Below are 25,019 nucleotides of genomic sequence, written 5' to 3'. Positions count from 1 at the left end.
TAAAAATTTACAATCAAATATCAGTGCAAATCTGAATACATCGGCGAGCCCAGAAAAATGAGGCACATCCCTGATTTCAAGAACTTTAGAAAAGTAAAAGTTAATAATTTACGGTGACTAAGTATTTTCAACATCAGTCTCTAATTAACAGCTTTTAAATGTTTCTTGCGATTTCAACAAATGAAATCTCAGATGATAGCATTGCAAGATAGCTATTATCCATGAAAGTCACTCATCTGTATCTATTTTATTTATTGACTTACGACTTCTTTTATATCTATATACAGCTTACCATTTTGCGAGTAACTTTATTCAAATGTTGATTGCAAATGCTATTAAAAACTGCGAACTTAAAAGTGCCCAATTGTATGTGTTAGTGGACACTAAGATAGAAAAGAGAACCAAAAGGCGTTATTGTAAAGAAGGCATCAATAACTGTTTAAACAATATTTGAGGACAATCTGCCGCGCGGAATTAGCCGAGCGGTCTCGGGCGCTGTAGTCATGGACTGTGGGGCTGGTCCCAACGGAGGTTCGAGTCCTCCCTCGGGCAGGGGTATGTGTGTTTTTCCATAGGATAATTTAGGTTAAGTAGTGTGTAAGCTTAGGGACTGACGACCTTAGCAGTTAAGTCCATAAGATTTCACACACATTTGAACATTTTGAAGACAATCTGTTCTCATTCATCATCAGCAAACTTGCGCAGGAATGATGGCTTATTTATTTATGAACCTACTATTACTTACATTTATTGTAAATGATCTGATTGTAACCAAATGTTTATGACATTTCTTTATTTAATTATTGTCGTAATATATTAGTTTAGTCTGGGAAGTGGTCACGTATAATCAAATGATGCCTGTAGAACATAAGAAGGATGTGAAAAGGTGGGGACTGCCTTCAGCCAATGGAAAAGCAGACAGTTGTGAAACGCCACAGGAGTCAAGTGGAGACTGCGTCTTTTCGAGTGAAGAGCTGTAGGAAGGCTTGCTGGACACGTTTACGTTTGTTCTCAGAGAAGGCATACCTGCCTTTGATATCGTCCTTTACTTAGTTATGTGGCTGACAGATTCTGGGCATGAACGCCCGCTATAATATTTTAACTTTTGAAGGGACTTCATATTTCGAGAAGTCTGAAAGGGCTCCAAAGTAGGACTCTAACTTTTGCCGCTCGATTTACGGAACTGACAATAGACAGAGAATGTGTTACTACTCTTCACATCATATGTGTTAATTTGTGAATCATCATGTTGAACTGTGAACTGTTTTGAGTTAGTAAATATCACGTGTTGTGATTACAAAATGGACTTCATTTTCGCGCATATTTGATTACTATTTAGTTTGGGGATTTCGCTACTATTCTTGTAACGCTCTCAACATTACTTTATCTGATAAGGGTATTTTCTGTCTGTATTTTAACTGAGTATTGGAGCACCACTTCTTATTTATTTGAGATTTCCTTTCTTAAATAAACATTATTCAATATAATTCTCTGTCGTCTGCACCAATTACAGACGTTATAATAGAACCCTTGGTACTAAATTTCTCATTTGACTTGTATTTTGTATTTCTGTATATTTTATTAACTCGCAATTCTAGGCAATGCACCGACTATTTGTCTTCAGAATTGCAGCTACAGGCTATTATTTGCAGCGAATTAACTGTGGGACATAAAAGCAGATGTGCCTGCCTCGACCCTATGACTACATGGAGCTATTATTTTTAAACAGAGCCGCGCAAACAGGTCGAAAAACGTACTCACACATTCACATGGAATAACACTAGACAGAGAGAGATGTGGTACACAAAATCCATCACGGAGACAGGGGTGGAGGGGAAGGGGGGGGGGGTGGAGGGAGGATGGTGTCGCAAGGGCATGCGGCATCCCTCTACCACTAACATTGCCATATCCAGAATAACATGCCGGTCCTATTTTGATGCGGGATAAGGCCAGGAAAAAAGAAGGAGGAGAAGCAGTAAAAAGTACATCCACATGTATATGACTACTCTGCCGATCACAGTTAAGTGCCGGGCAGAGGGTTCATCGAACCAGTTTCATACTACAGGGTGTCCCAAGGTAATACATACAATCTTTTACAGCTCGTTGCTACAACACTTCCTTTCCCTTTTTCAGGTGTGACGATTTGAAAAATGGCTGAAGGCAGGCTGGATTTTGAGCACAGAAAGTTCATTCAGAAGTGCTACTCAGTGACTGAGAACGTAACTAAAGCGCAAAGACAGTCCTGAATGAAGTTTCAGCGAGATGCACCAAAGCGCCTCACAATTATTCGTCTACGAGATAAGTTTAAGGAAGAAGGAACTGTTCAGAATGCCTACAAGAACCATTCTAGAAGACCACGATCATTCATCGGCCCCACAAGAGGAAGAGAAATGATCTAAAGGTTTCAGCAATATCCGAGAAAGTCTGTGCAGATGGGGGTCTCCTGAGACAGGCGTCCATCGCGTTTTGAAGCGCGTCCAGTGGATATGTTTTATTCGTAGATTACTTCACGCTCTGAATAAGCATGTTCATGAATGTCGAATTGAATTTTGTGAGTAGTACCAAGCAACATGCGCACACGCTAAACAATTCCCATGCAAGGTTGTTTGGAGTGATAAACCGACTTTGAAATTAAATGATTCAGTTAATCATCAGAACTGTAACTACTGGGTAGCTGAGAACCCTGACGTGAGAGTGGAACACCGTGTGTACGTGCCAAGAGTTACAGTGTGGTATGATTTATCAGCATTTCGTTTGAGTAGACCTTTGTTTTTGGAGCATGGAGTGTCGATGAACAAAACCTGTACTTACTACAGGAATACGCAGTTCCACGCATAGAAGAGATGTTTTGGTATGGAGAATGGTATTTCTAGCAGCAAGGAACATCTCCCGCTAATGTCGCAACGTAAGGGCCTACATTGACGAACACCTACCGGACAGATGGAAAGGACGAAAAGGCAAAACCGAGTTTCCCTCCACGCTCACTACATTTGACACCTATGTACAGGGTGTTTATGAATGAATATCGGGGTTTTAACGCTTTATAATATTTATTTTATTAAACTTACAGTTATAAATGATATATCAAATGAAAGAGCAACTCAAACAGTTTTACCAAGAACCTCATAAATGTTCAAAGTGAGCACCATTTGTCACGCGGCACACATCAAGTCTATAGTCTAGTTCTTACCAAACTTTGACAAGTGTGTCTTCAGTGATTGTAGCAACAAGTGCTTCAGTCTGGTTTCTTAATTCAGGGAGGTCTGTTGGTAGCGGAGGCACGTACACACAATCCTTGATGAAGCCCCCAAAGGAAAAAAATCGCATGCCGTTAGGTCGGGTGAACGTGGAGGCCATGCAAAGCAAGCCCTGTTGTAGGGCCCCTTGCATTTGGGAAGAACTCGGCTATAGACTTGACGTGTGCCGTGTGACAGATGGTGCTCACATTGAACATTTATAAGGTTCTTGGTAAAACTGTCTGAGTTGCTCTTTCATTTGACATATCATTTATAACTGTAAGTTTAATGTAATAAATATTATAAAGCGTTAAAATCCCTATATTCATTCTTTTTTCTATGGGACCTTGAGAAGCTCAATGTTTATAGCACACGACCAGCTACAATCAATGACCCTGAAAGCAGCCACTGAAAATGAATGTGCCGAAGTACTATATGCAACGATTAGTAAGTTCTTGGATTCCATCGGTCAACGTTGTGTGTCTGGGCCACAATGGCCAACAATTTGAACACTTTCGATAAATGGTCCATTATCATCAGTTTCTGCCCTAGGGAAAGTCTTCACATGTACCTCTGCATGGAGTCCTGTCCTTTGCTATCCTCTTCGTTCTGCCATAATTGTGTTCTACCCTTGAACTCTCCACCATCTGGAACCTTCCAATAAATGACTGTTTCATACATTTATTCACACTATTCTGGATTTTCAAATTTTCCCGTATCTTTTTAAATACTAGTGTTACAGTCATAAAAGAGTGTATAAAGTTTTTGGGACAACATGTCTTTCCCTACAGTTTCACTCACAAACAGCGCGCGAGAAAATGAACAGTTAAATATCTCCTTGTGAGCTTTGGGTTCTCTTATTTTATTTAAGTGATCGTTTCTCTCTATGCAGGCCGGTGTTAACAAAACATTTTCGCATTCGGAGGAGAACATTGGAAATTGCGAGCTCGTGAAAAGATCTCGCCATAACGAAAACTGCCTTTGTTTTAATGACTGCCGCCCAATCTCGCGTATCATTTCCGTGACACTCTGTCCATTATTTCGCCATCAGCTGCCCTTCTTTGAGCTTTTTCGACATCCTCAGCAGTACTCTAGAAGAGAATCGGAAAAGTACAGTGGCCACCATGTCGAAGCTTTGCTTGAGCAGCACAGTGCTTTACTTGACGCGGTCCAGTTGGAAGTGGTACGGTATACTGTTACCTCCCTTCGACCTTTGAACTGAACCATACAGTCAGATACGGGGGAACCAAATACTGTATGTGGACTCCCAATCACGATGCAGCTCGGAATTTTTCAGGTTAACAAACACTGCCACGGGTGAGCGAAGTGATAATTGACAGATAAAAATCCAAGGACTGACTGAGGATCGAACCCTAGATAATTGGATATGGGACAGAATCATCGTTCAAATGAACGATAGGTCGAATGTACAAGTGGAGAGTCAGAGACACAGTAATAGATTGCGATCGAGAAGATGAAAGTAAGTGATGGGATAGTAGTGACTTTAGCGAACAGTTGCTTCCATACTGGTGTGGGTAAACTTAGTGAAGGGGGAACAAAATAGATATTCATGGAAGCTATGCTCTGGAAGGTATTTTTATGTTCTTGAATACTTCATAAAGCTGTGATATCTGTAAACTGAGGGGAAGAAGGCATCGTTTGGCTTCTGTGATGAGATTCTAACTCGGCAGTCAGCGTTCGCTACCCGCTTCGTCGAGCATGAGATGAGAACGGCGGACAGAGTTAAGGAACGGTAAATATGTTGATCTACGCAATTCAAAGAAAAGGAAAATGCTTAATCGGTGACCATGAATGTATCCACCAACAGTTTCACAACTAATAAGCTTAGTTATGCCTCTCTTTAAATCTCTCACTCTTTCTGCTGTTTTTCAGAGGTGATGTGTTTTCTTAGGTACTGCTTTCGCTGAACTCCACAATAGTTATTAGATCGGTATACTGGCAGGAGTGTCCGTGCGGTTCTAGGCGCTACAGTCTGGAACCGAGCGACCGCTACGGTCGCAAGTTCGGATCCTGCCTCGGGCATGGATGTGTGTGATGTCCTTAGGTTAGTTAGGTTTAATTAGTTCTAAGTTCTAGGCGACTGATGACCTCAGACGTTAAGTCGCATAGTGCTCAGAGCCATTTGACCCATTTTAGATCGGTATGTAAGCGAGACGAAAGGCTGCACCGATAGAAAATGTCACCAAGCAATGTCAGTGTAGGGAAGAAAAGAACTTCTTAAAGTAATTGATACCACTCCAGATTGAGAAGGTAGGAGACGAGATACTGGCAGAAGTAAAGCTGTGAGGACGGGGCGTGAGTCGTGCTTGGGTAGCTCAGTTGGTAGAGCACTTGCCCGCGAAATTTGGTTGCGGAATTTATGTACTGTGGTACAACGATATCACAAACTAATCGTTTAACGTTTGTACGAAGTAGAACACATATCTGATAGGCTGCAACCGCCACAAGATACATACAGACCGAATTGTTTTCCTGCATGAACATATTTATCTGCCGCGACGATGCCACAAGTACCAGAAAAAGCTCTATTCGATAGCTGCATGTTTGCCTTTACTATACATAGTGCGAAGATGGTGAGTAGTGATTGGCTCAAAATGGTTCAAATGGCTCTCAGCACTATGGGACTTAACATCTGTGGTTATCAGTCCCCTAGAACTTAGAACTACTTAAACCTAACTAACCTAAGGACATCACACACATTCATGCCCTAATCAGGATTCGAACCTGCGACCGTAGCGGTCACGCGGTTCCAGACTGAAGCGCCTATAACCGCACGGCCACACCGACCGGCTGGTGAGTAGTGATTTCAGAGTTCGCTTACAAAATAAGAAAAGTGTAGCAATGGCTGCTTAGTCGGTATTTTCGAACCAACAAGGGGTCTAAGGTCACGTCCGTAACTGGTTTCTTTCCTTGGCGACATAATCCTTTGAGAGCCGGATAGTAAGTCACGACGCAAGCTCCGAAATGTATTTAGTCCACTTGTCGACTTTAAAGAAGCAGGAAGATTGGAAATGTACCGACAATACTGAGGTCTCTAAAGACAGAACACCAGTTTGGCTGTTCGGAGACTACGAAAGAAATCACTTCTGTCTTTGTTAGGAGAACCATCCCAGCGCTCGATTCCGATGAATTAGAAAAATCAGCGAAAACCTAAATCTGAGACGTCATGCCCGAAATTTGAACTATACTGTTCCCCTGGAAATGGAAACGAGCGTTTGGTGTCATTCGCCGGGAGGCCCCTTGCTGGGCAGGTCCGGCCGCCTTGGTGCAGGTCTTATTACATTCGACGCCACATTGGGCGACCTGCGCGCCGGATGGTGATGAAAGGATGATGAAGACAGCACCACGCCCAGTCCCTGAGCGGAGAAAATCTCCGACGCAGCCGGGAATCGAACCCGGGCCCGTAGGACTGCAATTCGTCACGCTGACCACTCAGCTATCTCGGCGGACACTGTTGCCCTTATACATGTGCTATAAATTCAGGTAGCAGATTCCCTAGATTTTGAAGTAAAAATGTACATCAATCGGTTAGATTTTAGACATCAGCCTGTTAACTTCACGAACAAATATTAATTCCCTGACACCATGAAATGTCTGGAAGTTCAAAGTGATTCATCTTTTACGGCTGTTCGAAGAGAAGAATGCGGGATGCGTGTTTCTAACACAGGAATTTGTGTGTGTTGTGTTTCGGAGGGATAAAGCCGGACTTAATCACGTTGTCAGGTTAGATGAAGAACCACACGATAACTGCAACAATTTAAGGCTTTTATTTATGTGTATTACTTGATTTTCTTTGTGAAAACAATGGACTCGTGTTCTGAAAAAGTAGCGTCGAAATCTTAAGCTGGCCATCCACGTCCACGATTTGTGACGTCTCCTGGCAAAGACATTCACAAAATCGTTGTAATACAAGTGGTAAAAAAAGAAACATTTCTCTGTATTATTATTATTATTATTATTATTCATTTTCGTATGAACGGTTGTTGATTATGTAGACTGTGTAAAAAAAATAACCTTTTTCCATTTTTATGTTTGTGCAATCATTATGGATCTATATTTTTCAAATAACGTCTGTGGTCGGTGAGTGTAGTGTTCGAAACAGACAATGATAATTAAAAAAGATAACAAAGATGCATTTTAAATTGCCTATAAATAGTGGAGGTTAAAATATTACTCTCTCTGTTTTCTTGTAGCCGTCAAAGTTGTAAGAACCTGTAACGCTCGATTGAGTGCTTGGTTAGCTTTCTTTTGTTCCCTATTCGAGAAAGACGCCATTGGAGGCTGATAAATGTAAAAGGTGTGTACTATAAATTTATGTTGATTTTTGAATATAGAGATTGTTAAAAATACTTGTAACAATTTATTGCTAGCTTGCCCAGTATTTCACTCCACATTTTTAGCCGTTTTCAGCATATTTAGAATTTTTCATGAGGCAGAGCTGTGCAGCGATCGCGGGAGAAGCTGCCGCGGCAAATTCAAATTAAATTGAATGAAAGCAGTTTTCCCGCAGTTAAGCGGGCAGGTAACGGTACATTAAAATTATTTCCTTCAACTTCCCGGAGACCTCAGAGGTGAATGGTGGATTTTATTATGTAATTTTCAGGTGGGCATGGGCAACTGCTATTACAATATCTGTGACGTAAATAATTTAAGTAAATCAGTGCAATAAAATTTTACTTGTGTGATATCAAAGACTGCTGTGATGAAACCTGTTCTGGCTAATAATACAAAAACCAAACGTCATTTTTAGTCTCATGCTCTTGTGTTAGTCGTGGCAACCGATAGTGTTCATATATTAAAAATCTTTTACGTTTAGCGAACATAGCATACTGTACCTTCTGTACGTGTAATAAGAGTAATTTTCAGCGCATTTCAGAGTTGAAAGTAGCGAAGGACACGTTTAATTTCATAATTAGTTACACTAATGATACCGTGTTCCATTTATAACAAGCCAGATCAGGGTTACATAAAAAAGTTTGCAAGTTAAAGATCATACATGCACAACAGGAAATCCTTTAGTGTTGTGGGAATCCCCACGTAATAGATCAAGGAGCACAAAGTTAAAATATTTTCAACTGCAGAAACTAATAGTGAGAATCGCATTCTATCTGTTGTGCTCGCAACGATAAGCAATATACAGTTAATTAAAGCATCATACCATATAAATTGCATATAAAGTCAAAAGCGCGGTGGGGATAACGCGACAGGTGTTAGTTGTTTCCCTTAATCACTTAACGTGAAATTCTGGATGGTTCCCTTCAAACCGTCTCTATAGATTTTCTGCAAGATTTTTGCCTACTTTGTGCATGTTTTCCGTCTCAGGAATGACCGTATAATCAACCAGACGTAAAGTAAGCTTTTTAATCACTTATATCTCAAAACAGAATGAAGTGTCGTTGTTATCTGTTCGTTAAATAAATTAGCTGAACCATCTAGTGTGCACTAGTATAAGGGGCGATCAAAAAGTTTCCGTTTGAGGGCGTTGCCGCAACGTATATGGAACGTAGCGCGACTCCAGTGCAGGTATATAAGGAGCGACGCGTAGCCAAGAGGTTTTTGTGGCATCCGTGTCTTCCCATCGCGTGTGCAGCAAATGTGGAAACGTGAACTAGGGCGACGTTATTACCAAATGCGTCCAACGCTTGTTGGCTACCGAAGGGCAAACACCGGTAGACATCCATAGGAGAATTGATGATGTTCATGGGGCAGCATGTCCGTCGAAAACTATCCTTGTCGAATGGTGCGCCAAGTTCCAGGCTCCTGCTTCATGATAACGCGCGTCCCCCTATCGCGAATCTCATTAAGCAGAAGTTATGCCAACTCAAGTGGAAGATACTCGAGCATCCGTCCTATAGTTCTGATGTCTCGCCATGCGATTATCACGCCTTCTGTCCCTTAAAATTCATCCTTAACGGTCGACGATTCGTGTCGGACGAGGATGTGCAGCAGTCAGTTACAGACTTCTTCACGCAGCAGGACACGGTGCTTTACTAGACGGGTATCTCCAACCAGATGCGTCCGTGGGATGATTACCTCAACGCTCACAGCGATTTTTCTGATTGGCATACCGGTTCTGGACTGTATGGCCTTCGAAAGGAAACTCTTTGGTCGCTTATTATACAGGGTGATTCAAAAAGAATACCACAACTTTAGGAATTTAAAACTCTGCAACGACAAAAGGCAGAGCTAAGCACTATCTGTCGGCGAATTAAGGGAGCTATAAAGTATCATTTAGTTGTACATTTGTTCGCCATTTCAGCCAATAAAGTTTTTGGTCCCTTTTTCTTCGAAGGTGCTACTGTAACTGGACTACAGTATCTGGAGATGTTAGAGAATTGGCTGTTCCCTCAGCTCGAACAAGAAGCACAACAATTCATATTTCAGCAGGATGGAGCGCCAACACATTGGCACTTATCTGTCCGTAACCACCTGAACGTCAACTACCCGAGGCGATGGATCGGCCGCCAGGCAGCCCGTGACAGAGCACTTCATCACTGGCCTCCAAGAAGCCCTGATCTTACCCCATGCGATTTTTTCTTATGGGGGTATGTTAAGGATATGGTGTTTCGGCCACCTCTCCCAGCCACCATTGATGATTTGAAACGAGAAATAACAGCAGCTATCCAAACTGTTACGCCTGATATGCTACAGAGAGTGTGGAACGAGTTGGAGTATCGGGTTGATATTGCTCGTGTGTCTGGAGGGGGCCATATTGAACATCTCTGAACTTGTTTTTGAGTGAAAAAAAACCTTTTTAAATACTCTTTGCAATGATGTATAACAGAAGGTTATATTATGTTTCTTTCATTAAATACACATTTTTAAAGTTGTGGTATTCTTTTTGAATCACCCTGTACATAGCTGCACACGACTTGGTTCAGAGAATGCCATTCGCCGATGCTAGGAGTAGAAGAGTAGCGAGCGCGTGGCTTACCTGTGGACTCCATACGTGAGGCGGTGTTGACGGTGTCACCGAACAGGCAGTAGCGAGGCATCGTCAGGCCGACGACTCCAGCGCAGCACGGACCTGCCGCATCAGGAAAAGACGTTAACAGTGAACCCGTCAAGCATCAGTTACACCCAGGAACGGCAATAGGTACTTTCAAAGATCAAGAAGAGCAGTTATTTCATTCACAAGAACATTTATTATATTCATGCTGGTTCTTCTTGAACTCGTAACTGTCCAACTACACTCATGCTCATAAATTAAGGATAATGCCTATACATAGTGAAACAACGCTCTGGTGGGCGGTTTGCGGGTTTAAATCACCTCGGGGTATGACAATGCGGCGCATTTGACCTGCGGTCGTCGCACGGTGGCGCTGGCAGCAGTCCATATGTGTTAGTGCATGTCAAAAAACAGTGCAGAGAGTAAGTGTGCAGATATTTTCAGATGTGCTAATGGTGACTGTGCGTTGAAAATGGCTCAAAGAACACATATTGATGACGTTATGAGGGGTGGAATACTAGGGTGACTGGAGGCTGGTCAAACACAGCAGGTCGTAGCACGGGCCCTCTGTGTGCCACAAATTGTGATCTCAAGATTATGGCAAAGATTCCAGCAGACAGGAAATGTGTCCAGGCGCTACAGTACGGGACGTCCACAGTGTACAACACCACAAGAAGATCAATATATCACCGTCAGTGCCCGCAGACGGCCACGGAGTACTGCAGGTAGCCTTGCTCGAGACCTTACCGCAGCCACTGGGACAGTTGGCTCCAGACACACAGTCTACAGACGACTGAAAAGACATGGTTTATTCGCCCGGAGACTTGCAAGATGCATTCCACTGACCCCTGGTCACAGGAGAGCCCGTAAAGCCTGGTGTCAAGAACACATACATGGTCATTGGAACAGTGGTCCCAGATTATGTTCACGGACGAGTCCAAGTATAGTCTGAACAGTGATTCTCGCCGGGTTTCATTTGGCGTGAACTAGGAACCAGATCAATCCCCTTAATGTCCTTGAAAGGGACCTGTATAGAGGTCGTGATTTGATGGTGTGGGGTGGGATTATGACTGGTGCACGTACACCCCTGCATGGCCGGCCGGAGTGGCCGAGCGGTTCTAGGCGCTACAGTCTGGAACCGCGCGATCGCTACGGTCGCAGGTTCGAATCCTGCCTCGGGCATGGATGTGAGTGATGTTCTTAGGGTAGTTAGGTTTAATTAGTTCTAAGTTCTAGGGGACTGATGACCTCAGCAGTTAAGCCCCATAGTGCTCAGAACCATTTGAACTGAACCCCTGCATGTCTTTGACAGAGGAACTGTAACAAGTCAGATGTATCGGGACGTCGTTTTGCACCAGTACGTCCACCTTTTCATGGGTGCAGTGGGTCCCACCTTCCTGCTGATGGATGAGAACGCACGGCCCCACCGAGTTACCATCGTGGAGGAGTACCTTGAAGATATCACGTGAATGGAGTGGCATGCCTGTTCTCCAGACCTAAACCCCATCCAGCACGTCTGAGATGCTCTCGGTCGACGTGTCGATACTCAGGAGCTCCTACAGGCACTGGTGCAAGAACGGTAGGCTATACCCCAGCAGCTGCTCGACCACCTGATCCAGAGTATGCCAACCCGCTGAGCGCCCTCTGTACGTGTGCGTGGTGATCATATCCCATACTGATGTCGGAGTACATGCGCAGGAAACAGTTACGTTTTGTAGCACATATGCTTCGGGACGCTTTTCTCAGGTTATCACCAATACCGTGGACTTACAGATCAGCGTCGTGTGTATTCCCTGTGTGCCTATGCTACTAGCGCCAGTTTTGTGTAGTGCCACAGTGTGTTGCACCACATTCTGCATTTATCCTTAATTTGTGAGTATGAGTGTAGATCATCCATCCACGCGCTTTTTTTATTTCCCGATTTTAAAGTAGCAACATTATAGTCCAAGAGTTATTTCATTCACAAGAACAGTTATTTTATCCATGCTGGTTCTTCTTGAATTGATAACGGTCCAACCAGATCGACCGTCCACGCTGTTTTTTATTTCCCCCTTTTAAAGTAGTAACACTATAGTCTAGTTGACGTGAGTAGCTTCCTGAGAGCTCGCAGCTGCGAAGCACTAACGGCTGCAGGCGAAAACAGTAGCTTTCTACAGAACTGTGACAACATTGAGACATTGCCATGGAGACGTTTACAAAATTACTTTATGTTATTGGTTGAGGTAGGCCCACGGAGGAACAGTGCCCAGCTCACTGCAACTGTCAGGGATTAACTAACGTCGACTCAGCTATAGGTAATTGAATTGAAAACGTTTGCTCAGCGATGGAAGAGGGGTTGGCAAACTGGGCAAAAGAACTTTTATTAATGTTTGCGAAAAGCATGTTTCATGTCAATTTAAAAGAGTGTACATAACGCTATGTACTGGAGTACAGTACCCGGATTATCACCGTGGAGGTAGTGACGGCGCGGAAAGGATTCCAAGAACAACGCGCTGCTACACAACCCGCCTGCCGCTGTTTTCTGCAGAATGTAAAACAAAATATAAATGTATTAGGGTCAGTCTTTGCACTGTATCGATTGCTGACTGATGTGCTCATTTACATGCGCACAATAGACATTGATATACACTGATGAGCCAAAACCACCTGTTAATAGCTTGTTTGTCCGTCTTTTGAACGAAATAAATCTAGGATTACGTGTATCATTGATCCGAAAGTTTACTGGTAGGTTTTTGGAGGTTCGTGGCATTAGATTTGTAGGCATAGGTCACGTAACTCGCGTAAATAACGGACCGCTGTTTTCCGTACGCGGTGACGGCGCCCGTTAACAATCCAGGTGGGTTCCGTAGGATTTACATCAGGCGAATTTGGTCGCTGAGTCATCAACGGGAGTTCACCATTATGTTCCTCAAACCACTGTAGCACGGTTCTAGCTCCGAGACGCGGACAGTTATACTGCTGAAAGATGACATCGCCGTCGGTGAAGACATCAAGCATGAAGGGATGCAGTTGGTTCGTAGCTCTCAGCGTGGCCTCAATTGCTACCACAGTGTCAGCTGCAATGGTAATTAACGGTGTCGTTGGGTCAACATGTGAACACGACTGCTACGGAACTCCATGTTCAACAATGTACGATGAACAGTGTGCTCCGAAACACTCGTGCGTGCTCCAGCATTGTGCTCTTTCGGCACAGATGCCATAGACCATCATCTATCCTACTTTAAAGACCAGACAAGCCTCCAAACCTAACGTTCTGTGAAGAGCCTTGGACGTTCAACCATTTAGCACCTAGTGGTAGTTTAACTGTCCTACCTGTTTCCGTAGATGGTCACGTCACTAGCACGTGAACATTCAACCACCTTCGCAGTTTCCGAGACACTCATTGACAGAATCTTTGTCAATGTCGCTTATCTTAATGGATTTCCCGATTTTCAGCCCATATCATAGCTAGTGTGAACCCACACTCCGCTGTAGAGTGGAAACCTCATTCTGGAAACGTCCCCTTGCTGTGGCTAAGCCATATCTCCGCGAAGTCCTTTCTTCCACGAGTGCTATACCCGCAAGTTTCACAGGAGAACTGCTGTGAAGTTTTGAAGGCAGGAGATGAGATAGTGGTGGAAGTAAAGCTATGAGTGCGGGTCCTGAGTCATGCTTGGGTAGCTCAGATGGTAGAGCAGTTGGCCTGCAAAATACAAAGGTCCCGAGTTCGAGTCTCCATCCGGCTCACTTTTAATGTAAATTTCATAGACAGGGCCTGTTTTCTAAGCTATTCACTGTTTTCTTTTATTTTACGTCATGAGAGTATCGGAGTGATTGTGGTGACTTATTGTTCAGTTTATTACAACTCAGTGCACTCTACCTTTTATTAAAAGCTTAACAGATGTTGCAGGGAGCGAAATTATCCTTTCTTGGAATTGTTATTCGCTCGGAGCTGTGAAATTTTGTTTATTGTAGCAATTACGTGTGTTTAGACGGTCAGGGAAAAATTTAGGGCCTCAGTAAGACTTCAAGTACCGGACTGTTGTGCTGGCCGATTCTAGTGGACGGTTCATCTGATTCAGAACAGCAGAACTAATATTACGTAGGAAGTGAGCGCTGGGAAACTGGGTGTTAGACTTTTGTACGTTGTAACTAATTATTCAGGCCATTAAAATATGAAGATCGCCACAAACTCTCTGGGCGTTATCCAGTCAAGGATTATCAAAGTAAGAGACTACCAGCCAAAATAATCTAACAAGCTTCGTTTTACTGCCATGATTGCTTTCGGACTACGCATGATGCCCATCTTCAGATGGCCACACTTGTTTCATTACAATACTACGAGTATCTCCGTCAGCAGCATTCGTTTGCATCTGTGCTGCATAATACATACATAAAAAAAAGGTTTGCATCACCTCGGTTCCGAGAGTTCCAGAACCTGTACAGAAAATTGGAATAGAGATCAACATAAACATCATTTCCGCCCTTTTTATTGCTCATGAAAACCACACATTGCATTTTGTGCCACCATACAGCGAAATATTCAGAACTAGTGGTCCAGATTGCTGTTCACATCGGTACCTCTAACACCCAGTAGCACGTCCTCTTGCGTTGATACTTGCCTGTATTCGCCGTGGCATACCAGCCACAAGTTCATCAAAGCACTATTGGTCCAGATTGTCCCACTCCTCAACGGCGATTCGGCGTAGATCCCTCAGAGTGGTTGGTGGATCATGTCGTCCATAAACAGTCATTTTCAACCTATCCCAGGCATGTTCGATAGAGTTCATGTTTGGAGAACATGCTGGCCACTCTAGTTGAGCGATGTCGTTATTCTGAATGAAGTCATTCACAAGATGTGCACGATGGGCGTCCTGAGCAAGGCATGTCATCGACAGTTCTTGTCTGCCTGTATCTCCTCCATGTCCGAGCAACATCGCTTTGGTTCACTTCTATACGCCTGGACCCTTCCCTTGTTGAGACCCCTTCCTGGCACAAAGTAACAACGCGGACGCGATCGAACCGCGGTGTTGACCGTCTAGGCACGGTTGAACTACAGACAAATCGAGCCGTGTAGCTCCTTCCTGGTGGAATGACTGGAACTGATCGGCTGTCGGACACCCTCCGTCTAATAGGCGATGCTCATGCGTGGTTGTTTACATCATTGCGCGGGTTTAGTGACATCTCTGAACAGTCAAAGGGACTGTGTCTGTGATAAAATATCCACAGTCAACGTTTATCGTCAGGTGTTCTGGGAACCGGGGTGATACAAAAATTTTTTTGATGTGTACACTATTCAACCCTGTTTCGTGATGTTTTCAGACGTCCTTAAACTAGTGCGGCGACAAGCGTAATCGTGTCGAAACAAAACATCCCGTGGGTTGTTATGACGCTAAAGTCGCTGGAAAAGCTTTTTGAGTGTGGTTAATTTGTTCACATGCGCCTCCGAATTAATGGTACTGTCTCTTGGCATCAGATCGATGAGAATCAAACCCTCACAGCGCCAAAATACAGTCATCATGGCCTTACAAGCGGAACTACTTGATTTGAATTTTTTCTTCTGCGGAGACTGAGGATACTGCCATTCCATAGACTGTCTTTTTGTTTCGGTCTCACCGGTCACAGTCCGGGACAAGAAGACATCGTCCTCAGCTTCAGAATGTGGCAGCAGCAAATATGTTTCTTCTGTGGAGTTGCGTTCCACCGTCAGACAGCGTTGAAATCATCTTGCAAGCGTAATAGGCACGAAAAACCACCGTTTCAGTTGTAAGGCTTTTATTTAGTCAGTCACGACCGGTTTCGGGCTAACAACTGCCCATCATCAGGCGCAGTTACTGAAGCCATCAACAGAAGTGTGCTAAAAATAATTTTTACACTGAGGGCTACGGCGGGCCGAAGCTTCTCCGTCGTTTCTAGGTGCCCGCTTCAATACACAATACACACACACCCTAGAGTAAGCGCAGAACGCCGACCTGCGCGCACGAAGGAGGGAGCTAAGTTGGTTAACCTTGGTGTGACGATACTGGCCATCTGTTAGGACCACTGGAAGTGAATCACATGAGACCGACCAGCCCGGCCGTTCACATTTAAGTTGACAATTTTAAATGCAGGACTGGAGAGAAAGCGTTATAAAGTGATGTGAACTACGCGAGGGCTGTTCGGAAAGTAAGGCCCGATCAGTCGCGAAATGGAAACCACAGTGATAATTTGAAATTTTTTATTCGCAACAGTTAACCACACTTTTTAGCTACCTCTCTAAATAGTCGCCGCCCCGACTTCGACACTTGTCGTAGCGTCGTACAAACTTTCCAGTACCCTCGTCACAGAAAGCAGCCACCTGTGCTTTACGTCAGTTCCCTACGTCAGTTCCCTCTGTCGTCAGTTGTTTGTGCCAAAATGTTGTCTTCGTAGCCAGCGGTTCATGTGAGCAGAGATAAACATCGGAGGCAGCCAGTTAAGGGTTGTATTGTGGGTGATCAAACACTTCCCATCGAAAAGGCTGCAGGAGCGTCACTGCCCAACACATCTGTGCAAAGAATCATCGGATTTTCACAGATCAAGCACGAAAATAGGAAGACGGTTTAATGAACTGTGAAAGAAGAATCAAAATAGAAAGAGCGAACTGTCCAAGGTCAAGATGTGCAAAACAAGTCGGCGCGGTAGCTCAGCGTGTTCGGTCAGAGGGTTAGCTGCCCTCTGCAAAAAAAAAAAAAAAAAAAAAAAAACAAAAAAAAAACTGACTTAATCGATCAACAACGAACTTAAACGGGTGTCTTACGACGTCCGCCCCGAGCAGATCAACGAACGAAAGCGAACAAAATGAGATTAAAAAAAATGTGGTCAAGGTGTTGGACTGCAAAGCGGGAGATCCGTGTTCAAGTCTCCCAAGGACCCTATTTTTTTCACAAAATTTGAATTGTCCAGCCGGTCATTGACGTGTCTGTTCCCTTTCTGTACTCCTGGAAACTGTCACACAATACATTGGTTACAGAATATGTGTCAAGTGGTAAGAATGACTTAAGTGACGCAAGTAAAATATGTTAGTACTGATAGCAGGTGATACACCCCATAGACCTCTCACAGAAACGAAAAAAAAACAACAAATAAATGGGTGTGAACTATGTTAAACAAAGGAATTCAAGAGACAAAACTTTCTAAACGCAACGCAAGAGTCACAACATGTGGTACTTGAGTAGAACAAGTAGGAGCTACGCACGTCTGGAGGCTCATTGCCTTGTAATCACGGGATCCCTGGTCGAGAACCGGTGAAAACACACAAGATCTCGGATACAAACCTGCTAGTGGTTCGGACCCCACTATAAACAGTAGTTCCGATGCGAGATAACAGCGCTGTGCTATGAGGACGCTACGTCGAAGCAAACAAAAATCGGAACAAAACGAAACAAACACAGGACGAACGTCAGTTGACTACAGTTCGCTCGATGTTGCACATCTTAAGCCTGGGCCGACCACTGTTTCTACAGGGTTATTACAAATGATTGAAGCGATTTCGCAGCTCTACAATAACTTTATTATTTGAGATATTTTCACAATGCTTTGCACACACATACAAAAACTCAAAAAGTTTTTTTAGGCATTCACAAATGTTCGATATGTGCCCCTTTAGTGATTCGGCAGACATCAAGCCGATAATCAAGTTCCTCCCACACTCGGCGCAGCATGTCCCCACCAATGAGTTCGAAAGCATCGTTGATGCGAGCTCGCAGTTCTGGCACGTTTCTTGGTAGAGGTGATTTAAACAGTGAATCTTTCACATAATCCCACAGAAAGAAATCGCATGGGGTTGAGTCGGGAGAGCGTGGAGGCCATGACATGAATTGCTGATCATGATCTCCACCGCGCCGAAAATTCAAAGCGTTTGACTTCGTCATCGGGTGTCAGGGCTTGTACCAATTGTAAACGGTAAGGCTTCTGCTTTAGCCTTTTCCGTAAGACTTTCCAAACCGTCGGCTGTGGTACCTTTAGCTCCCTGCTTGCTTTTATTCGTCGACTTCCGCGGGCTACGCGTGAGACTTGCCCGCACGCGTTCAACCGTTTCTTCGCTCACTGCAGGTCGACCCGTTGATTTCCCCTTACAGAGGCACCCAGAAGCTTTAAACTGCGCATACCATCGCCGAACGGAGTTAGCAGTTGGTGGATCTTTGTTGAACTTCGTCCTGAAGTGTTGTTGCACTGTTATGACTGACTGATGTGAGTGCATTTCAAGCACGACATACGCTTTCTCGGCTCCTGTCGCCATTTTGTCTCACTGCGCTTTCGAGCGCTCTGGCGGCAGAAACCTGAAGTGCGGCTTCAGCCGAACAAAACTTTATGAGTTTTTCTACATATCTGTAGTGTGTCGTGACCATATGTCAATGAATGGAGCTACAGTGAATTTATGAAATCGCTTCGATCATTTGTAATAGCCCTGTATTTTGCCTCTTTTTTCACAGTTCTCTACCCTTTCTCCCTGTTTTCATGCTTGATCTGCGTTCAGTTTCTGACCAGCTGTCCACTGGGCCATCTTACCACTCAATATGACGAGGGTTTGATGGGCAGCGTCCCTTGTCAGAATTCATATGTAGCGTCTCTCATTCACGACATTGTTTTAGGCTGAGAATGAATTTGGAGCATTACTTTCTGGGCGACCCTCGTACTTTCCGATTCTTTTCAGCTCTGTTCACACAGCGTTTGATTTTATGAACACGTTAAAGGGTCCATCTGGTAATAATTACCAAGTAGTTTTCCTTTTCTACATCATTTGTTCATGTTGCAACAGAACAATATGGAACTTGAACCATTTACGAATACCTGATGATGAGGCATTACGGACGCTACAGTAAACAGTCTCTGAAACAGATTTAATAATGACAGTTGTGGGATACAAACACGAGTAAAAGTGGGGAAAAGACCAGTATACTATTGGCGCCTGTGTGGAAGATTTCCCTCTCGGTGATGCTGCTGCTAGCTGTACAGCTGTGTGTTCTGATACTCGCTTTCGCTTTCATTTTTATTTATTTGTAGTTAAGACCGCGTACACGACAAACTTACTGGAAAACTCGCTCTTATCTATCACTGATTTGTGAAACAAGCCCGTACACGATCCAACAAGTTTTTTCCGTTTAACCTCACTTTAGAAGCAAATCGCTGTTCGTGTATGCTATATTTTGACACTAATGGAAACGGCTACAAACGCTATTAAAGGATTTGTAACACTGACTGCCGGCCGCGGTGGTCTAGCGGTTCTAGGCGCGCAGTCCGGAACCGCGCGACTGCTGCGGTCGCAGGTTCGAATCCTGCCTCGGGCATGGATGTGTGTGATGTCCTTAGGTTAGTTAGGTTTAAGTAGTTCTAAGTTCTAGGGGACTGATGACCACAGTAGTTAAGTCCCATAGTGCTCAGAGCCATTTGCACCATTTTTTTGTAACACTGACTTGGGCACTGTGGATAAGAAGAAGAAAAAAAGATGATGATGGTCAAAGGAATGGCTTAAAATGGACGAGAAATATAAATAAGAAAACCTGTTAAAGGAAATGTTACATTCGGAACCCGATGATTACATCCACTTTTTCCAAACGAACAGAGAAATTTTTGATAATTTGTTTATAGTTACCGTGCCCTCGCACTGGAAAAGAAGACAAAAGTATGCAAAAATTTATTCTCTCTCTGCTGACAGTTCATTAAAATACCGTAACGTGGAAACATAGAGCCTACATCGTCAGTGGAAGAACCGGAAAACTTTGATTTTTGTATTGTACTGCACTCCAGCTTGTTTCTTGCGCGTAGAATATTTCTTCTTAACCTCTTCCTGCGTAATATACGGCCGTAAAAAATGCAACATCTCTGCCATTTTGGCAACTGCCAGCGATAGCCATTTTGTTTTTATCCTTGATCGTAGTTTACATAGTCCTGAAACCTCATGATACAATGATATAAACTGTAATAAAACTCATTTTCACTAAACGTATGCAGCGAAACATCAATACGAAAAACCTTCGCAGTCTTGTCGAATTATCCGTCATCAAAATTTGTCTTAGACACGTCAATCAGGCTCTATACTTGACAAGTAACTCAAAGAGCACCGTACACAGTCATCTATTTGGCAGGCATAGTGAAGTTTGACGAACTCTTTGATCGGGTGTACGGGCCTTAAATAATAACACCGAGAACAAAATCTGTAACACAATGGCACATTGAGAATAAAAGTTTTGTCGGTGTAATGATGGTGTTAACCAATTATTATTACTTCCTCAGTCTTAAGCTTACTGCAGGTAATTAAAGTGAATTTTACGCCAGATGCACTTCGTTTTTATTACGAAGTATCTTCGATGGTCATTCTGGAAGTATGGATACATATGATTGTACGTTTTGGTTGCTATAGAGTAAAAATAGTATTTCTTATTAAAATTAGGGTGACAGATAATTACGGTGTTTCTGCCTCTTGATCAAATATTCTGCAAACCACAGCTTATTTCGTTGTTAGCGGAGTCTGAGTTCGAAAGGAACTTCGTTGTTTATATGAACTTGGTAGTTTTTCTGGGTTTTTTGAAAGCACTTTCTCTTATGCTGCATTGGCACATTTGCTCCTCACTTCGCTTTAGAAACGCAACTGCAGTTCCATGTGTTTGCTCTCAGCACCATATTACAGTATTTATGATTGTTCATTTGTTTTTTCTGTAAGGTGTGAGCGTTGTCAATCTGTGATTTTTTTTAAAACAAAAATATATAATCCATCTCTCTCTGTCTCTCTCTCTCTCTGTGTATGTATGTGTGTGTGTGTGTGTGTGTGTGTGTGTGTGTGTGTGTGTGTGCGCACTTGCCTGTGGGCTGTGGGTAGGGGGAAGGGCAGAGAGAGAGAGGGAGGAGAGAGAGAGAGAAAGAGTCTCTCTGAATACTGCAAGATCCCACCAGCCGGCCAAATTAAGACCGACGATGCACCCCCTTTCAACTCTGTGAAGTGCTGATAATGCTGTCTCACACGAGTACAGAGCCCCTACATGTCCTTCAAAGTAATCACTCAACATCTGACGCTGTTCAGCCTGCTTGTATACTCTACCAGACATGGTAGCAACACTAAACATGAACACTAATGCTCTCCGGCGACCATTCTGCCTGTCACGGAGAATTCTACATCTACATCTACATCCATACTATGCAAGCCACCTGACGGTGTGTGGTGGAGGGTACTTTTGAGTACCTCTATTGGTTCTCCCTTCTATTCCACTCTAGTGTTGTTCTTGGAAAGAAAGATTGTCGGTATGCCTCTGTGTGGGCTCTAATCTCTCTGATTTGATCCTCATGGTCTCTTCGCGACAAATTCGTAGGAGGGAGCAATATACTGCTTGACTCCTCGGTGAAGGTATGTTCTCGAAACTTCAACAAAAGCCCGTACCGAGCTACTGAGCGCCTCTCCTGCAGAGTCTTCCACTGAAGTTTATGAATCATCTCCGTAACGCTTTCGCGATTACTAAATGATCCTGTAACGAAGCGCGGTCCTCTCTGTTGGATCTTCTCTACCTCTTCTATCAACCCTATCTGGTACGGATCCCACACTGGTGAGCAATATTCAAGCAGTGGGCGAACAAGTGTACTGTAACCTACTTCCTTTGTTTTCGGAATTGCAACTGCAGTCATTAACATATCTGGTCATGACGTGTATGTGTACGAACTACATTGGCATCCGACCGTGTCTTGTGAATGCTGCACTCTCTTTGTGAGACAGTGTATGTTCAAGCTGAATGAGGATCAGTAACGTACTTTGACGTACCATTATAACAGCAAGGACCCTACCTGCATTAGATACTGAACTACAGTCTTAATGTGAAAGCTGGCGCCGCGCTATGCTAGGTTGTGTGCCTGACCTGTGTGGAGGCCGATGCGCAGGCGCAGCGGAGTGCCGGGCAGGTGCCTGATGCGGAAGCGGCCGCTCTGGTGCAGCAGGTCCAGCGCCATGGTGGCGACCTGGTCGGCGTGGTCCGTGATGCGCACCGGCAGGCCGCCCACCACCATGTACGCGTCGCCGATCGTCTCCACCTGCGCACCAACGACCACATCGGCACTCGCGACCGACACACTTCTACACTGAAGCGCCAAAGAAACTGGTATAACCATGCGTATTCAAATACAGAGATATGTAAACAGGCAGAACACGGCGCTGCGGTCGGCAGCGCCTATATACGACAAGTGTCTGCCGCAGTTGTTAGAAGGGTTACTGCTGCTACAATGGTAGATGTTCAAGATTTAAGTGAGTTTGAATGTGGTGTTACAGTCGGCGCACGAGCGATGGGACACACCATCTTCGCGGTAGCGATAAAGTGGGGATTTTCACGTACGACCATTTCACGAGTGTACCGTTAACATCAGGAATCTTGTAAAACATCAAATCTCCGAGATCCTGCAAGAACGGAACCAACGGCGACTGAAGAGAATTGTTCAACATGACAGAAGTGCAGCCCTTCCGCAAACTGCTGCAGATTTCAATGCTGGGCCATCAACAAGTGTCAGCGTGCGAACCATTCAACGAAACATCATCGATATGGGCTTTCGGAGCTGGAGACCCACTCGCGTACCCTTGATGACTGCACGACACAAAGCCTTACGCCTCGCCTGGGCCCGTCAACACCGACATTGGACTGTTGATGACTCGAAGCCTGTTGCCTGGTCGGACGAGTCTCTTTTCAAACTGTATCGAGCAGACGCACGTGTACGAATAAGCAGACAACCTCACGAATCCATGGACCCATCGCCGCGCGGGATTAGCCGAGCGGTTTTGGGCGCTGCAGTCATGGACTTGCGGCTGGTCCAGGCGGAGGTTCGAGTCCTCCCTCGGGCATGGGTGTGTGTGTTTGTCCTTAAGATAATTTAGGTTAAGTAGTGTGTAAGCTTAGGGACTGATGAGCTTAGCAGTTAAGTCCCATAAGATTTCACACACATTTGACCAGTTTTTTTGAACATGGACCTTTCATGTCAGCAGGGAACTGTTCCGGCTGGTGCAGGCACCGTAATTGCGTGGGGCGTGTGCAGTTGGAGTGATATAGGACCCCTGATACGCCTAGATACGACTGTGACACGTCACACGAACGTAAGCATCCTGTCTGATCACCTGCATCCATTCATGAGCATTGTGCATTCCGATGTACTTGAGCAGTTCCAGCAAGCAGTGTGACACCCCACACGTCCACAGTTTTGAGCATATCTGGGATGCCTTGCAACGTTCTGTTCGGAAGAGATATCTACTCCCTCGTACTCTTACGGATTTATGGGAAGCCCTGCAGGATTCATGCCGTCAATTTCCTCCAGCACTACTTCAGACATCAGTCAAGTCCATGCCACGTCGTTTCGCGGCACTTCTGAGTGCTCGCGGGGGCACGACACGATATTAGACAGGCGTACCAGTTTCTTTGCCTCTTCAGTGTATCTATTACTGAGCAGCGTGAAGCCGGCCGAAGTGGCCGTGCGGTTAAAGGCGCTGCAGTCTGGAACCGCAAGACCGCTACGGTCGCAGGTTCGAATCCTGCCTCGGGCATGGATGTTTGTGATGTCCTTAGGTTAGTTAGGTTTAACTAGTTCTAAGTTCTAGGGGACTAATGACCTCAGCAGTTGAGTCCCATAGCGCTCAGAGCCATTTGAACCATTTTTTGAGCAGCGTGATTAGTACACAAAGCAGGCTCAGTTTCACCTCCTCCATGCTTGTGTTTCACACCAACATTCACTTAGCAGCCATCATCACACTACCACTGTGAATAGCATGAGCGAGGGTATGTCAATTGGTATTTGCATTTTCGGTGTAATGGTCTTTACGTTAACAATAAAGGTTAGCGCACATATCTGCAGTTATGTGGTACCTTCGTCTTTGCTTGCGGCAGCACAAGGTTAGCTCAAGCAGCTGCCAGAGAGCTACCTTAAAGCGCTAAAAAACAGGCGTTACTGTGCATGCACAGCTACGGTGAAGTAGCAACCCATGTTTGGTGTTTTTCTCTGCTTGAACGCTTCTCCTTCCATTTCTGGCTGTATTCCCGCGAATAGTGGTACGGCACCTGATGATAGGTGTAGCAGCAACTCTAAAATGTTGTAAAACTATCTACGAAATAGTAATATAGTTATTGCAATATGTACCTTCGTTTTCTTCGAAGTATAGATTATCTTCCAATGCGAGATTTTGAAGGACACGGTAGGCTCGAATGAAGTGAGTTAAGTCTTCAGTTTACCTCAATTTTAGATGGTCCAACTGTCTAAAACAGTCATCTTGAGGTTAAAGCACTTTTACCCGTGTTTGCTTTAACAATACATATGTTTTTGGATAAGGTCCGCCTTTAGCAAAACACAATTTTGTTTCTTGACCCAAACTTATTTCACTGCAGTTGCAGCATCTTCAGTGGGCTGTCATTTTATGACTGTTAAAGAATGTTCTTTACTGTTTGTATACATGTAACTATTAGTTTTTGAATCATAATTAGAGATATTTGAAAAAACACATAAAATTATGAATTCATACCTTTTTACCACATGGTGTGGTTTTTCTGATGTATTGTGTTTCTACAGTGACTATTTTGTATCCCAGTTTCTCATCTGCAACCACTTAGACATTAAAGTACTTAAAATGTTTAAGCCAAAATTACGATTTGAAAATTGTTATTTCTATACCAGAAATTAATAAATTCTGTCTCTCTCTCTCTCTCTCTCTCTCTCTGTGTGTGTGTGTGTGTGTGTGTGTGTGTGTGTGTGTGTGTGTGTGTCTGTATGTGTATTTACATTATGTTTCACTTGCATTCTATTTTTCCTCATCTCCATTACTGTAAAACACTATATATTGAGCTGTCACTTTCACTGTTTAC

The 25,019-nt window shown here is 44.0% G+C and overlaps 1 protein-coding gene across 1 annotated transcript in view; it reads right to left on the bottom strand.

Annotated features, from left to right (window-relative positions):
- LOC124594396 (retinal guanylyl cyclase 2-like) overlaps positions 1 to 25,019 on the bottom strand; it is a gene marked incomplete at its 5' end in the record, with an annotated part of 448,596 nt that overhangs the window by 69,433 nt on the left and 354,144 nt on the right. Inside the window, 2 exons of the mRNA XM_047132764.1 lie at positions 10,192 to 10,284; positions 22,047 to 22,218. Coding sequence (XP_046988720.1) covers positions 10,192 to 10,284; positions 22,047 to 22,218 — 265 coding nt within the window. The remainder of the gene's footprint in view (positions 1 to 10,191; positions 10,285 to 22,046; positions 22,219 to 25,019) is intronic.

The sequence above is a fragment of the Schistocerca americana genome, chromosome 2, assembly GCF_021461395.2.
Source record: "Schistocerca americana isolate TAMUIC-IGC-003095 chromosome 2, iqSchAmer2.1, whole genome shotgun sequence".
NCBI classification, from domain to species: domain Eukaryota; kingdom Metazoa; phylum Arthropoda; class Insecta; order Orthoptera; family Acrididae; genus Schistocerca; species Schistocerca americana.
Note: the sequence above shows the minus strand (reverse complement) of the source record. Positions and strands in the feature narration are given on the sequence as shown.